We start from the raw sequence: 17,744 nt of genomic DNA on the forward strand, positions 1-17,744 counted from the left end.
TTCAGAGACTTCAGCTTGTCCAGAATGCAGCCGCGTGAGCGATCGTGGGTGCACCTTAGTTCACCCACGTAACACCTACCCTCCGCGAGCTGCACTGGCTGCCTATTGGTCTTCGGATACGCTTCAAGGTGCTAGTCGTCATTATAAAGCCCTTCATGGTATTGGACCTGGGTACTTGAGAGACCGCCGACTGCCAATTACCTCCAATAGACAGATCAGATCCCACAGATTAGGCCTCCTCCAAATTCCATCCGCCGGCCAGTGTCAACTGGCGACTACCCGGAGGAGAGCCTTCTCTGTGGCTGCTCCGACCCTCTGGAACGAGCTCCCTGTGGAGATTCAAACCCTCACCACCCTCCAGGCCTTCCGCAAAGCCCTTAAAACCTGGCTGTTCCGACAGGCCTGGGGCTAAAGAGTTTTTGCCCCCCTTCTCGAATGGTATGGTTGTTGTGTGTTTTTAAATTTTTGTATTGTTATGTCTCGTTTTTTTTATTCCCTTGTCTGTACCCCCTTCCCTGATTGAATTGTGAGCCACCCTGAGTCCCCTTCAGGGAAAAGGGCGGCATACAAATGTAATCAATCATCAATCAATCAAACTGCTTTATTACAGGCAAGAACGAAGAACAGAAGTAGACCGGCACCTCTCCTCTGTCTGACAGCTTTTTATATGGAGCTGTCAGACGGATGAGCCAATAGCCGCACGTATGACAGCCCGGCAACTCGCAGACGCGCCTGATTGGTTAAGGCGCGCCTGGCTACTGCTGAGCTGTCATTCGTAAGTCCGAGGACTTACTAGGCTATAACACTCCTTCCCCCCCCCCCAGCGATGCGCATGCATCGAACACGGTGCAGGCGTAGTCGAGCCCGGCAACTTGCAGACACGCCTGATTGGTTAAGGCACGCCTGGCTGCTGCCGAGCTGTCATTCGTAAGTCCGAAGATTTACTAGGCTATAACAATCCCCACATCATCAAGATGAAGAGCAAGAGGAGGAATTCTGGGAGTTGAAGTCCACAGTCTTAAAGCTGTCAAGCTGTCAACCCCCTGGGGATTTTTTTCTAAAGGGTTCGGGGTGCAAGGGTCTGTAACTTGATGACTGCGTGCTTTCAATACCAGAGTTTCGAGCCAACATTTTGGTTGCTAAGCAAGAGTTGTCTTAAGTGAGTTTCACTACATTTTACAAGTTGGCCACGCCCACCCAGTCACATGACTGCCAAGCCACTCCCACTTGGTCACATGGCCAGCAAGCCACTCCCACCTGGTCACATGGCTGGCAAGCCACTCCACAAAGCAGGCCACACCTACAGAAGAGTGTTCTAAAATTTTTGAAACCCACCACTGAATGACAGGTACTATGGCATAGCCAATTTTATGCTCAAAATTTCCTTCCCATCCCCATTTTGTTAAGTTTTGAATCGTCACATTTTTAAATTTATGAGCTTCCTGTTTGGTTGCAGGCATTTCATTCCTTATAGGAAACATCATTAATGCATTTCGGGAGCTGAGATTAAATGGTTGAGTTATGCTGATACTCTTACCTGACTTCACATGATGAATGGAAAGTCATATGGGTAGATTTTGGGGTTTTTTTTTTGTTTGTGGGTAAATTATTTATTTGGTTAATAAGTTATTGGTTCTAACATATGTCTCTGTTATTATTCCCTGTGTGATTATTATTGATTATTCCATGGCACTTATATCATTGTCATCATTTTCCACCAATTATTTTAATTTTTGCACGAAGCATAAGCTTGTACTAATATTCTGTGTATGTGTGTTTAACTATGTTTGCAATAAATCCAAATAATGTATCTGCAGAATATGTATATATAAGGGGAAAAAAAGCTTTAAAACTTTAGTGCTTTTTTTTGTGTAAAAATGGATCCTTTGATTAATTGAATGTCAAAAACTTTTTTTGTGTGGTATAGTGGCAATTTTTTAAACAACTCTAGCTAAAATATGAGTTTTCTCATATAATTTTTTACTTAAATCAACATGTACTGTCTTTACTTACTTTGCAAGGGTATAACAAATTGAATTTCCTATTCATCTATGAAGATGTATCATAAATTTATTAGGGATGTCTTTTAAGTCCTAACATATTTAATATACTATTTATTACAGGACTTTCAGTGAAGACATGCCTCAGCAACTGACTGCACAGAGATCCCTCTTGATTGTTGTTCTTTCAACCCAACAACAGAAGGAACGGGCTTCCTTTTGTTTATTTTACTCTCCAGGATTAGGAGAATCCCAGAATCATCTCTTAAAACCATCCGATAACAGAAACAATCTGGTGAACTGATGGTGGGGGGCAGGGCTGAAATCACATATTTGTTAGAACTCGTTCAGGACAACAACTAATCTGCATATAGACAGGCAGTTGAACAACTAGCCTTTGTGGTGCAACCAGAAGAATCTTGAACTAAACACACTTAAAACCAGTCACGTGCGGTGAGGTTTATGGCTGGTGAGGCAAAAAGAAAGAAAGAGGCTTTTGGCCGCCCCGCCTCTATGTCGGATGCTTTTGCCCACTTTCAAGAAAGCGGCTTTTGCCCACTTTCTAGAAAGAAAGAAAGTGCCAGCCTGCCAGCAGAGGTTGGTAAAAGACCCGCCTCTGCTGGCAGGCTGCCCCGACACAGAGAAAGAAAGCTGGCAGGCTGCCCTCCCTGCCTCTCCTACCCCCTTCCCTCTGAGTGAAGAAACAAAACACACGCACACACGAACAAAATTACTTACAATTAATTACAAATTACATAATTTGAATTCCTCCCCCCTCCCTCCGACCCACATACCTTTTCCAGCTGTTTCACAATCACAGAGGATTTCAACTTGCTCTTGCCTGCCATTATGAAAATGTAAAAATATAAAATAAAAAGGCAAGAGCTGCTGAGGTCAGGCTGGGTTACCTGCTGCCGGAGTCCCCAATGGATGACTCTGCTAACTGTTTAAAAAAGCCTCTAAAAAAACCGTCCTCTACAGGAGGAGGCAAGAGAAACCATGTGCCTCATCTACATAAGAAATGTAGATGGCTTTTAACCCTTGCTTAAATCTGCTCGAAGTGATCATAAAGTCAGACTAAATGAGGCACATGGTTCTCCTGCCTCCTCCTGTAGAAGGCACTTTTTTAGAGGCTTTTTTAAACAGTGAAGCACTAAGCAGAGTCATCCACTGTGACTCTGGCAGCAACTACCTCAGCCTTTTTCCTTTTACATTTTTTTTCTTTTCATGATGACAGTGGTGAGGCCCTGCCTTCCCTGCCTCCCTGACTGCACGTCACTGCTTAAAACCATAGAACTGGTGGTAGATTTTAGGAGAAACCCTGCTATACACCACCTCTTACAATACTAGACAACACAGTATCAACAGCTGAGACCTTCAAGTTTCCAGCTTCTATCATATTTCAAGACACTTAACATCAAAAACATTATCAAAAAAGCACAACAAAGAACGTTTTTCTGCACCAACTCAGAAAGCTCAGACTGACCAAGGAGCTGCTGATTCAGTTTTACAGAGGAATTACTGAGTCTGTCATCTGCACCTCTATAACTCTCTGGTTTGGCTCTGCAACTAAACAAGACAGACACAGACTTCAATGGATAATTAGAATGGCAGAAAAAGTAATTGCTACCAACCTGCCTTCCATTGAGGACCTGTATACTGCACAAGTCAAAAAGAGAGATGTGAAATATGTACAGAGCCCTCACACCCTAGACATAAATTGTTTCAACTTCTAAAATGACGTTATAGAGAATTGCACAACAGAACAACTAGACACAAGGACAGATTTTCCTGGCAAGCCATCACTCTGCTAAACAACAAATTCCCACAAACTGTCAAAACTATTTACTAAGACTGCATTACTATTATTGTTCTCATCCTTCCCATTATCTAGCTCCTCCTACTTATGATTATAATCTTGTTGCTTGTTGCTTGTATCTTTATATTGTTTTATCTGGTTTCCTAGTATGATTTGATTGCTTATTTAGTATCCTATGACTATCACTAAGTGTTGTATCTTATGATTCTTGATAAATGTATTTTATATACACTGGGAGCTTATACACTGGACAAATTCCTTGTGTCCTTCTAACTCTGTTATTCTATTCTATTCTATTCTATTCTATTCTATTCTATTGTTTTCTATTCTATTCACAGTTCTTTTGGAATTTATTTTTCAAACAGACAATAAACTTTACCATTCATTTCTTAATCAATTCATGAAACTATTATCTTTATTAGCTAAAGAGCCTGTCTTAAGTTACAACTTTTCACTCCTTTTTGAAACTATGCGCCATTTTTGTGACTTCTTTATTGTTTAATGACAAGGAAGAGGGTTGCTGGAACCAGCCAAAACAAGGAAGCATGGAGTATTTTTTTCTTTTGAAATATGAGGATAAAACTTGTGGTCTTAATTTACTACTTTACAGTAATCTGTACCCGCTATTGTTTGGTTATGGTGGTTGAAATTTTGATTTTCATCAACATCAATTTCTATCTGTGTTGTGTAGCATACAACATAATCCATGATAATCAATCACCCACTAAGTTTCAGGGACAGCCTATTATCTTATGCCTTGATGTCACTCAACCTATGCGAAGGTGTGCTTATTCCCACCCATCATGAATACAGCAGAGTGAGTTTGTATAAATGTATAACATTTGAAGAATGAAGGTGATAATTACATTCATTCTCTGTGATTTATTGTTACTGCAGCTCACTGACTGTCTATCAGTAAATATAGAAAACTATATTTAGAGTCTGACAGTATGCCAAGTAAGGCAAAAAGTAAACCTTCTTTTTCATTACAGAACAGAAGGATGGGAGGCAAGGATCCAGCTCCCTAATTATGGCTCTCTTTCTTAGAACAGTAATTATGAAGAATCTTTTCGTTACAAGTTAATATTGCTTGGAGGCTATAAACTGCCTGGCTGGATTAATTCTATTTTAGTACCAGAATATAAGAAATACTGTTTATCAATGTTTTTGATGCAGTGGAGCCACTTTGATTCAATACTTCTTTCTCTTGTATGTCAATATGATGAAGTGATAAGCAAAGCCTGTAGTGAGAAGAAATCAATGAGAAAATCCCTTTACAGCTTACCTTTGCATTATCTCTCATCATTACCATTAACCTCCATGTATAATGAAAGCTAGAGGACAGCTCGGGTAAATCCCACATTTCTGCTGTTTTTGTTGTATCAGATTTAACATTAATATTTAATGACATTAAATTGGCACTTTTTATCTATTTTGTATGTTATCATTGTTCACATGCTGACAAGTTAATATTTCATTCAATATTTCCAACTCATTACAAAAGTACAAGTAACCTCACATGGTACATAAGAGAATATAAAGTTACACTGCAGAGGAAAATCCAAAAACAGAAAATAAAATATTAATATTTAAAGCATAAAACAAGTGCTGATTCTTAGAGAGAGAGAGAGAGAGAGAGAGAGAGAGAGAGAGAGAGAGAAGAGAGAGGAGAGAGAGAGAGAAAAGAAGGAGGAGGAGGAGGAGGAGGAGGAGGAGGAGGAGGAGGAGGAGAGTGAGTAGAGAGAAGAGAGAGAGAAAGAGAGAGAGGAGAGAGAGAGTGAGGAGAGAGAGAGAGAGAGAGAGAGAGAGAGAGAGAGAGAGAGAGGAAAAATGCTTACAATCCAATAGTATATTAGATATTAAAAATCAACTTAACCTTATTCACTCTTCAACCTTCTACTGATTTTTCAGTTATATGAGTGTCATGGCATTAATCATTTACATTGGACTTACTTGTCTGCATTTTAATCTCCTTTAGCTGAAAAATGCATTTATTTTCCTCTTAGCTTCCATTTTAGCTGAATATATAAATCTTTTTTAAAAAATCTTAAATATGCAAATTGTTTTAGAAACATACTCAACCCATTCATGAATAATAATACTATAAATTACAACCTGGTTACCTTTGTATTATTTGTCATATTTTCCCATCAACAACAATTTGGGCAGCATACAAGAAGATAAATGAGTTTGTTCCTTTGATTTAAGTAGAAGTAAGCATTCCTTTAGCATTCCTTTGGAGTACCAGCCTCCAAAGGATTTAATGACGCTTGATTGCTTTCTGTCTTTATAAGAAATTACAGTGATTCTGATTGTTTTGTCTAGGAAATGAATGTGTAATAACTTTATCTTCTGGGAAAGATTTTTATATTCTAATCCACGGGTCGCCAACCCTTGGTCTGTGGACTCGTTGCAGCATGATAGCCACCGGGCTGCGCAAACAAGCGAAGCCCCATCCAAGGGATGCAGGCAATACAGGAAACCATGCTCCCCCCGATCCACAGAAAAAAATCACTCTGCAGAACTGGTCCCTGGTTCCCAAAAGGTTTTCTAATCTATATATCGGTCTTAACATAGAAGGGCTTTCAATGGCAATGGGTAACATTGCTCACCATATGTCCCATTTTTTCTTTAATAAAAAATATGTTTAATGCATAAAGCATATAGTATTATTAAAAGCCCATCAGAGCCATAAACATATTGTTCATGGACTATGAAATCAGATGAATAAGTGATTATCCAAGGACGCTATTTTTCATAAATGCCTATAATCCTACAGATTTTATACTAAGAAAGAATATTGCTTACTGTGTTCAGAAGTCAAGGTACCTAGTAAATAATTGTATAATCTTCTTTCATTTTTTCAATAAGCATTAATTGTTTTAAAATGCTACAGGTACTATTTAAATCATATTTTATGCAAATTTTAATAGAAATCATTAATGAAAACGTACTATCTGTGTCTCTTTTTTTATATTGCACTTAATAAATTCAACCTTTCATTTTAAATTTATTCTATTTAGCACCGAGTTTAATAGAAAAAATATTTTTCTTACCATTCACTTGAAGAATATGAGTCTGATAGATTTGATCATAGCCGTCTGCATAGCAGCTATAATTTCCCATGTGAGTTGTAGTAATCTTAGTAATATATAGCGACCCATCATCTCCAAAATCCTAAAGAAAAAGAGGTGACCAAATTATCCTCAGAACATTATACTATCTATACTGAATTTCTCTAAGAAAGAAATAAGAAGTAAGAGTTATCGTCTCTTATACCAGATTTAACCCACCTTTAAATATTAAGGCCTTCAAAACATTCAAGCTATACAAATCTGATTTTGTAGATATTGACTGCATTTTGCCAGATGACAATCTTGCACCGTCCTTAATATTCAGATTGCCATCTGGCAAAATTCAGCCAATTTTCCTGGTGTCAGTCAGACTATGATGTTCACTTTTTGAGGGTCCAGACCACATAAAATGGTATTAACAATAGAAAATGCATAGAAAACAAAATAATCATTGAAAGCTTCAGGAAGACCTAACAGTTTAATATTTCCATACAATGATTTAGAAGTTTATGAGCATGCAATATTGTAAATGAATCCTCTTTCATTCAGATGATAGATATACCGTGTTTCCCCGAAAATAAGACAGGGTCTTATTTTCTTTTGACCCTGAAATAAGCGCTTGGCCTATGAAACACTATCAGAGAGGTTGCCAATCTAACTTCTTGAAATGAGGAATTCCAAAGTTCAGATGCAGCATTGAGAAGATCATTCTTTGCTCTAATCAAATATACTTAAAGTAGTTGCCAATAGAAAAGGGATTACTCTTTAGATATTAGGTTCCTTGCACTTAAGAACTTTGGAGCTTAGTGGAACTTCACACTGAGATTGAATTATACTGAGAAGCAAACTAGTAGTCAATATAGATCTTAATATGTTCAATCTTGCAATCCTGTATTCTTGCAAATATAAAACAGCATTCTTGCTGTTATGTTGTAAAATACTGAAATGTCTAAAGATTTTTCAAAATACTCCCCAATACATTGAATATTAGTAATTCAACCTGAAAATAATGAAAGTATATTTCATTTTATCAGAAAAAGAGAAACTTTGCACATCAGTTTAAATAAAATTGTCCTTCTGAAATCCATTTCTACAAAATAATCCAAAATGATAGCAAGGTACATTATATTAAGGATTTCTGAGAGGGCAAGATAATCAATAGATATACCCTTAAGTTATAGCTTCTGGGTAGAGCAATGAAATTGTGTCTCACGCCCAGAGTTGAAACTAGGCTGAAATTGATCTACATAATCTATTTAATTTAAAATTTCTGGACTTTAGATGCAATCTTATGCTCAAGTGAGATGCCCAAGAAAAGAAAGTTCCAGAGTAACTGGAACTATCTACAGTTCCAAAAAGAGGTTAACTTTTTTTAGGTGCATCATCCTGCACCTCATACGGGGGGGAAATCTTATGTTTTTCCCGGATTCTGACATTATCTTGATATAAATAACTGAAGTCGATTGTTGTTGTTGTTGTTGTTGTTGTTGTTGTTGTTGTTGTTGTATCACAGCGGGCAGATGTTTCACAGGATTTGGCATTGATTACTAGTTGGGCCTCATCCAGGGGCATAGGATGCCATAACGTATTTTTGTACTATGTGTGCGGATCCAAGCAGTGCAGCTTTTTGCATTTGACAGATGGTAATTTTGTCAATTTTTAACTGTTTTAAATGTAATTCCAGTGCTTTTGGAATAGCACCCAGTATGCCGATTACCACTGGAATTACCACTGCTGGTTTGTGCCATAATCTTTGAATTTCGATTTTTAAATCCTAGTATTTCACGATTTTTTCATGTACCTTCTCGTCGACCCTGCTATCACCTGGTATTGCGATGTCTATGATTGTAACCTTGTTTTTCTCAACCAGTGTGATGTCTGGTGTATTATGCGCCAGTATTTTGTCTGTTTGTATACGAAAATCCCATAAGATCTTGACCATCTGATTTTTGGTGACTTTTTCAGGGTTATGTTCCCACCAGTTTGTTGTTGTTTTAATATTATAATTTTTGCACAAATTCCAGTGGATCATTTGTGCTACAGAATTGTGCCACAATTTATAATCAGTCTGCGCGATTTTTTTTACAGCAGCTGAGTATGTGATCAACAGTTTCACCAACTTCTTTGCAAAGTCTGCATTTGGCATCATCAGAAGATTTTTCGATTTTGGCCTTAATGGCATTTGTGTGGATAGTTTGTTCTTGCGCAGCCAGGATTAGTGACTCTGTTTCTTTCTTTAATGTACCTGTTGTTAGCCATAACCAAGTTTGTTCACTGTCCACTTTATCTTTTATTTTTCCCAGAAATTGGCCATGCAATGCTTTGTTCTGCCAACTCTCCATTCTTGATTTTATCACATCTTTTCTGTATTCTTGTTTTGTCTGTTGGACCTTCAGTAGATTTTTGTTCTTTACTTCAATTAATAGATGTTCTTGACTTTCTTTTAAATAATCAGCCAGTGCATGTTTTTCTTCTTCAACTGTTTGTTTCACTTGTAATAATCCTCTGCCACCTGATTTTCGGGCAGGTACAGTCTATCAGTATCACCACGTGGATGTAAACTGTAGTGCATTGTCATTAGTTTCCTGGTTTTTCTGTCCAAAATGTCCAAATCAGCTTGTGTTCAGTTAACTATACCAGCTTCACTTGTAATAATCCTCTGCCACCTGATTTTCGGGGCAGGTATCATTATTATCATTATTATTTGTCACAGAGTCAGATTTTTAGATTGAATTGGCATTTTATCCAGTGATCTAGTACTAGTTCAAGGACCCAGGATGAGTACATGTTGTTGATGGTATTAAAAGTATCATTGCAGGGCAGGAAAAAAAATAAGGAATTCTGTTCCTTCCTTCCTTCCTTCCTTCCTTCCTTCCTTCCTTCCTTCTTTCTTTCTTTCTTTTCCTTCCTTCCCTTTCTCTCTCTCTCTCTTTCTCTTTCCCCTTTTTTTTCTTTCTGAATTGAGCAATGTGAATTCAGATTTCTTTCTGATTACTCCCAAGAGGCAGTATTTCTCCAGATGCGAATGACAGCTATGAGATAAGATACCTTCAAATGTGGACTTGTTCTCCATTGGGAGAAAGCAATAGAACTGACAGATTCATGAAATGAACATAAACAAGAAAATGCTGCTTTCTGGCATTTCATTTTATTTTGGAATCTTCAAGCAGGAATACGCTCATCTGCATAGCAATGAAGTCTAAGTACTTTTCTATACTATTTCTATGTAGAACTGATGCTATTTTCTCAACAGCTGCTCAAACCATTCAATAAAACAATCGCTAGCAAATCATAAGCATGCCTAAAAGCAGCACAGTAGGCGCTTTAAGAACAGTTACCATCACAAACACTACGGGTAGAATCCCATTCATGAGTGTACTCTTCTCCTTCCAAAGTTGAAAATGGACTGGAAGGATTTTGCACAAGTAAATCCTGCAATGCTCCTTAAGCACTGTCAGGAAGAGGTGTTTGCATGACTCAATCGAATTTTCTTTCTTTTTTTTAAAAAAATTTTTTTTTACAAATATATAAAATGAATGTGTGAATAAGTGGTACCTGAGTGTCATACATTCTAATACAAGTAAAATTGATAACCCACCCGCAGGTTGCCACTACCAGTTTCCCTGAACCTGTCCAAACCAGCTGAATACTACCATTGATGGACCCGGATTGTTGTTGGGGCAATATGCTGACTCTGTAAACCGCTTAGAGAGAGCTGAATGCCCTATGAAGCGGTATATAAGTCTAACTGCTATTGCTATTGCTATTGATGTCATCCCACTTCAATAGGGACCTCTAGCTCAACATGGGACTCACCAAAAGTTCCATACACGTAGCTTCTCTCAGTATTTTCATGTCTGGGATCACAGTTAGCTGACACCACAAGTAGTGATTCCTAAATTTGGCTAGGTGTCAATATTTATTTTTTGTTTTCATTGGTGTGTAAACTATTAGCCTATTAGAACTATATTTTAGCTTTTATGTTTATTACCTAAACATAATGTTTTTAATAAGCTTATTTGGAGTTTTTAAATAGTATTGATTTAGTTTGCTATCTTGAAATGGCTTTCGGAAAAATAGACGTGTCAAAGCTTCAAAAATAAACTCACTAAAGTTCTAAAATAAAAAAGAGGCACATGTTCTCTAAATTGTTCCCACAGTATCCAGTTAAATGCCTATGTGAACCTATAAGTAGGACAAAGTATATAATTGGATCAATCTGCTCATGTCTCTTAGCAACTTATGCTGAGAATCATGACATTCAGCTTGATGTTGAAGGTCATTGTGATTATAACTATTAATATTCTAATTGCTTATATATAAAAACTAAGCAGAATTGAATTGTAGAACTCCAGGAAATAACAAGTTGTAGGCTAGATCAGTGGTCCCCAACCCCCGGTCCGCGGACCAGTGCCGGGCCGTGGAGTACCTGGCACCGGGCCGCGCAGCGGCCGGGGGCCATGATCGCTGCAGCGGCCGGGGGCCATATTTGCAACTTTGTAGTCCTCATGAACGCGCCCTTTCTCTGCCCCCCCCCTCCGCCCCAGATGTGCGGGGCTGGGGGGGCGAGGGGAGGCCCGATCTCCCCCCCGCCCTCTTGCTCTGCTCGCCCTGTGAGGGAAGGGGCGGCGGCGGCGGCCTCGGCCCGAACTTGGGATGCTGCTGGCGGAGGCTGCCTGGGAGATGAAACTTTGTCCGCGGACTCACCCGGCCCGCCTGCCCCGTGGAATTATGAGGGGGGGGCAGGAGGGGGCGGCGGCGCTGCATTTTCCTCCCAAGGAGAAACTAAGGTTGCGGGGGGAGGGGCGCAGCGCGGCCGTTTCGGGGGAACTTGGGGAGCTTTGCCGTTCCGAGAGGCGCTTCGCACGCAGCCCCACCCAGGTGGGAGATGTTTTCCTCCGCCGAGGCGGGGAGGGGGGGCTTTATGTAAGACTCGCGGCGCAGCTCTGCTCCCCCTCCTGGAGTGTCACCTGCCTCCCGCCCCTCCCCTCCGCCGCAGCGCTTTTTGTGTCAGGCCGGCGGGGCTCTCGGGGGCCCTTCGGCCGCAGCCCGCCTTCTCCCCCTCTTCCCTTCATGGAGCGCGGCGCGGAGGCCCACCCCCTCGGAAGCAGCCGGCCTCCGCCGCGCCAGCCGCCCGCCCCGCCCGAAGTAGGACACAGGGCCATCTTTTCCCCCGCCGAACTGCAGCGAGGAAAAAGGGCTGCCCGAGCGAGCGGATCGCGGGGTCGGTTCCCCCTCCCTTCCCCCGACGGCCAAGGAGGAGGAGGCGGGGCGGCCTCGTGGGCTGTCGGCCTTGGCGTGAAGGAAGCCCCCCCGCCCTGCGGAACGCGCGCCCAGGATGGCCGCCTTCCCACCCGCCGGTCCGGAAGGCCGAGGGAGGCTCGTCTGACTGGTCCGCGGCGATAAAAAGGTTGGGAACCACTGGGCTAGATTATAAAAATATTGGCTCATAGACATAAACAACCTGGAAGGAAAAAAATATCTCTAGAAACAATGCAACATTAATGTACTATAGAATAGAATAGAAAATATAGTAAAAGCAAATGATTAAAGTTTTTTCTACAAACAAAAATATTGTCTGGAAGAGCGTAGACCATGCCCTGGATTTAAACGAACAAAAAGAATCATATTAGAATGCTTTTAGTCTATATTACCTCAACATTTTTACCTTTGTTCTCTGAATTTCAAAATATCTAAATTTAAAATTATCAATGTAGAGGAATATAAATATTTAATGCAATATATATTTGAGTTACTGAAATACAGACAAACCAACAAATGCAGTCTAATCCTTACTTTGTAGAAGAAAATGCAGACGTTTCATTCTATTCTATCTCATTTACTAATCTCTCATTTCAATTACTTGCAATTAATTATATTCCTAATAGCAATACTTTCTAATAGGTTATATAACTCATTTCCCCTCAATAAAGTGAAATAATGTAGTAAGAAAGTTGTTTTCACAAATTCACTTTTTATATATTCGTCTGACTAAGTAGTACATAAAAAGAGCCGAGGTGGCGCAGTGGTTAGGGTGCAGTACTGCAGGCCACTTTAGCTGACTGTGATCTGCAGTTCAGCGGTTCAAATCTCTCCGGCTCAAGGTCGACTCAGCCTTCCATCCTTCCGAGGTGGGTGAAATGAGGACCCGGACTGTGGGGGCAAGTTGCTGACTCAATTTGCTAAAAAAAAATGTAAACCGCTTAGAGAGGGCTGAAAGCCTATGAAGTGGTATATAAGTCTAATTAATTAATAAATAAATGCTGTGTGAATTTGGCTTTCTGCCCCTGTCAATAAAAATACATTGGTATTCTGAACCACACATAAATCATCCTAGGATGAAATACTTGAACGCTTATAAAGCTTTGTGAAAATTTTCTGATTAAAAAAAACTTGTAAGAAAATATAAGTTTGGTCATCATCCATCTTCTCTTGGTAAAGTTAATTAAGAAAATAGTTTGGCAAGAAGAAATTTTAAAAGGGCTGAGTAAAGGCAAAAAAAAAAAAAAACCACCAAAAAGATCATTTAGTATGTATATTGTATGTATGTATGTATAAGAGTATGTATAAGAACAAATTTGAAATATGAAATTTATAGAAAAAATATTCAATGTGTTAATTAATTTGATACATATGGCTTGCAAAAAATAATCATATACATGAACGTTTATTCTCATCATGATATTATAGGATATGTGGTTTTATTTAACTTTAATTAATTTTAGCATTGAATATTAGGAATGCATCCTTACTGGGTGTGGATCTTGTCATTGTGTAGAATGGACAATTTAGGATGGTTTTTAACTTTCGTAAGGACCACCCTAATGCTCTAACAAACCTGTTCCTAATTCCTAAAAATTATTTTCTACCTAGAGAGAACTTTGGTCATCGGTATAGAGATCAGATATATTTTAAGAACGTAAAGGAACCTTAACTGCTTAATGACCTATGTGGTTTTGCATTCATTTTTACATAAGGAAGAGGGAAATGGGCAGTTGAGAAATATGAAATATAAATAAATAAATAATAGAAAAATAATAGAAAAATAAATAAATATCAACAAAGTATCACTAAGTAAACTAGATATAAAATCAATAAGCCATGCCTATTGTACAATATTTTTATACAATTGATACTGATGTCTCATTAAGCAGTATCCAGTCAACAAAATCTTATACCATGATGAATTTATGGTAGCCATTAAAATTGCAAGTATGTTATTTTTATAGGAGATAATTAAAGATATAGAATAAAATATTTTATTGTCCTACAGATAAGGACAGAACAACAAAATGCCAAGAATAAGAAGTTCTGGAGAAAAGCATTTTTAAGCAAATTCAATTAATGATATGATGGACTGAGCAACATTTGAAGGGCATATATTTTTCAAGAATGTAGTATAATCTAAATAAAAAGCAGGATAATATTGCCAGTGGGCATATCAAAAATAATGGCATATGAAGCAGCACTTGAAAATTTGTCATACATATTAATTAAAGCAGGGGTCACCAACCTTTTGGAACTCAGGAACCCCTAAATTCATAAATACTGCAGACCACTAATATGATCTGCTTAATGACCAACTGGCTGGGTGTGGCTAGGTGGTCATGTGACTGATTGGGTGATGTCACTTGATGTCACTCACATCGAGAGGCACCTCAATGGTCTCTACTCACTTCTTCCCTGTCACTCCTTGCCTGCCTGCCCAGGCTCCTTAGGGCCCCAACAGGAAGCAGTTGTTGGAGCTAAACAGCCACCACGAGAAAGAAGTGGCAAAAGAGCTAATTCAGTTCAAATTGGATCTGGCCGAGAAGGAGGCTCAGCAGACGCATCCCACTGAAGACTACAAGCATAAGCTTTCCAAGCAAAGGGAAGACCTGTGGGAGTGCAAGGCCAGGTGCCAGTGCCTGGAGGCTCAGTGGGCTGAGATGGTCAGCCAGTTCCAGGCTATGATGCAATACCATTGCAACGAGGCCCTCCGGCTCTTTGCCACCAGAGGCACTTTGCTCAAAACCCCGCACCAAGAGGTTGAAGCAGCCCCTAGTCAGAATTTCTGCCCCCTCTTCCCCAAAAAGGGGAAGATTCTCTGCAGCAACATAAGCATTCATTGCACATATCTGGCCCAGGGGCCGTAGTTTGAGGACCCCTGATTTAGTACAATATAAAAAATGCAAATATTTTTTCTGCTGACCACTGAAATTTTCTCATGGCCCACCAATGGTCCACAGACCACCAGTTGGTGATCGTTGAATTAAAGTATGCAGACATATATACATGTCATAAAATATTACATATTCCTCAACAGATAAAGATAATAAGTGTGACAGTGTGAAGCTGATTTACAATGTGGAATGCAAATTATAGAGTAAAAGCAGGAAGAGGTCAAAGGACCTTTTACAACAAAATCTTGTGCTATATGTTTCTGGCTAAAAGTTTCATAGTATATATTTGTATAAAGATCTCAAAATTATGAAATGCTAACTTTATACCATATGAAAAGGAAATTGTAGTAAACAACCATCTCTACTACGATTTTGAGTAATTAATAATAAGGAAAATAAAGTCCTGAAATAGCAATAGCAATAGCAATAGCAGTAGACTTATATACCGCTTCATAGGGCTTTCAGCCCTCTCTAAGCGGTTTACAGAGTCAGCATATTGCCCCCAACAATCCGGGTCCTCATTTTACCCACCTCGGAAGGATGGAAGGCTGAGTCAACCCTGAGCCGGTGAGATTTGAACCGCTGAACTGCTGATCTAGCAGTCAGCTGAAGTAGCCTGCAGTGCTGCATTTAACCACCGTGCCACTTGCCCATATTTAAATCTTTTTTTTTTTAAGTTTTCAAATTCTTATTTGAATGTGACGCATAACACATTGGTCTTAAGTAAAATATGCAGCATTATATGTATATATCTTATTATTTTAGATGTATTTTATAGTAGTGGAAAATACTGCATCAAAAATAGTTTGGCCAAGAAAAAGTTGTTCTACTATGATATTGAAGAAAGTACACTTTCTTCTTCTGCATTCTGGGTTGATAACTATAGCACTATAACTTTAACTAAAGTAACTATAACTTTAGTAAAGTAAAGTTTTATCCCAGTATTATTTCATCGCAGTTATGTCTAATATATAATTGTTATCAATATATGGATGCTTATTTATATCCTATGAAGTTCTTCATACTCTCCTATTGTTATATAAAATTTGAAAGAAAGGTGATAATTCTATTATATAATATTTCAAAAAAATGGGATGTGATGGCTCAGCAGTTAAAGAAGCTGAACTTGTCAGTTGAAAAGCTGAGAAGCCAGGTTCAAGACCTGAGCACTGAATGACTGAGTGAGCCCTCATTACTTGCCCTAGCTCCTGCCAGTCTAGCAGTTAAAAAACATGCAAATGCAAGTAGATAAATAGCTACCACTTCAGTGGGAAAGTAACAGCATTGTACACGCTTCAGGATATAGTTGATTGGCCACAGGATCACAGAAATGTCTTGGGACAATATTGGTTCCCTCAGTTAAGAAACCAAGATGAACCAGGAAAATCTTTACCTTTATCTTTTCAATAAATTATAATAACACCTCAAATCTAATGACATTTATTAAAATCCTAGTGGAATAAAAAAAACAAATGGGTGAATAAAAGAACTACTTTGGGACTTATTGCACAGATCCTAAGAAACTGGAAACTAAGAAAGTAAAATTGGACAGTAAAACCATTTTTGATATTACTAGTTTTGAGAAACAATTGTTCATATACTGTAAGTTGAATTTAGATTTCCCAGAGAGAAATGGTTAATGAATTTAAAATGCATTTCCAGGCATTTGTTGGTTAATAGAACTCAAACTAATATCATTTAGGCATGAACATAGATCTTTATACATAATAACATGTGAATAGTGCCCCTCCTGGCTGGTTGCCAACAGCAGAGAGGTGACACGGAGCTGGATCCAGGCGGTTGTTACCGCCTCTCTTCGGGAAGGACTCTTCCCCTCCGCACTTAAAGCGGTGGTGGTGAGACCCCTCCTGAAGAAACCATCCTTGGATCCAGCCGTTCTCAACAATTATCGTCCAGTCTCCAACCTCCCCTTTGTGGGGAAGGTTGTTGAGAAGGTAGTGGCCTCCCAGCTTCAGCGGACCTTGGAGGAAATTAGTTACCTTGACCCATTTCAGTCCAGCTTCAGGCCTGGTTACAGCACAGAAACCGCTTTGGTCACATTGACCGATGACCTCTGGAGAGCCAGGGATGGAGGCCATGCCTCCATCCTGGTTCTCCTTGACCTCTCGGCGGCTTTCGATACCATCGACCATGGTATCCTTCTGCGACGACTGCGGGAGGTGGGGGTGGGAGGCACTGTTTTGCAGTGGTTCTCCTCCTACCTCTTGGACAGGTCGCAGTCAGTGTTAGTTGGAGGGCAGAGATCGACCCCTAGGCCCCTAACATATGGGGTGCCACAGGGTTCGGTCTTATCCCCCCTACTATTCAACATCTACATGAAACCGCTGGGCGAGATCATTCGGAGGCACGGGATAAGATACCATCAATACGCGGACGATACCCAGTTGTATCTGTCTGCCCTGTGCCAACTCAATGAAGCAGTGGACGTGATGAGCCGGGGCCTTGAAGCCGTTAGGGACTGGATGAGGGCTAACAAACTGGTACTCAATTCGGATGAGACCGAGTGGCTGTTGTGTTTCCCTCCCAATAATTTGGCAAGTGTTCCATCACTCAGGCTGGGGGGTCAAACACTATACCCCTCAGACAGGGTTCGCAACTTGGGAGTCCTCCTGGACCCACAGCTGACCTTTGATCACCACCTGTCGGCTGTGACCAGGGGGGCATTTGC

The 17,744-nt window shown here is 39.7% G+C and overlaps 1 protein-coding gene across 1 annotated transcript in view; it reads right to left on the reverse strand.

Moving 5' to 3' along the window:
- Positions 1-4,410: 4,410 nt before the first annotated feature.
- LOC116512952 (follistatin-related protein 5-like) overlaps positions 4,411-17,744 on the reverse strand; it is a 190,275-nt gene continuing 176,941 nt past the window's right edge. The window contains exons 6-8 of the mRNA XM_032223654.1: positions 6,876-6,996; positions 5,105-5,187; positions 4,411-4,497 (exon numbers count right to left, since the gene is read on the reverse strand). Coding sequence (XP_032079545.1) covers positions 4,411-4,497; positions 5,105-5,187; positions 6,876-6,996 — 291 coding nt within the window. The remainder of the gene's footprint in view (positions 4,498-5,104; positions 5,188-6,875; positions 6,997-17,744) is intronic.

The sequence above is a fragment of the Thamnophis elegans genome, chromosome 9 (assembly GCF_009769535.1).
Source record: "Thamnophis elegans isolate rThaEle1 chromosome 9, rThaEle1.pri, whole genome shotgun sequence".
Taxonomy (NCBI): Eukaryota; Metazoa; Chordata; class Lepidosauria; order Squamata; family Colubridae; genus Thamnophis; species Thamnophis elegans.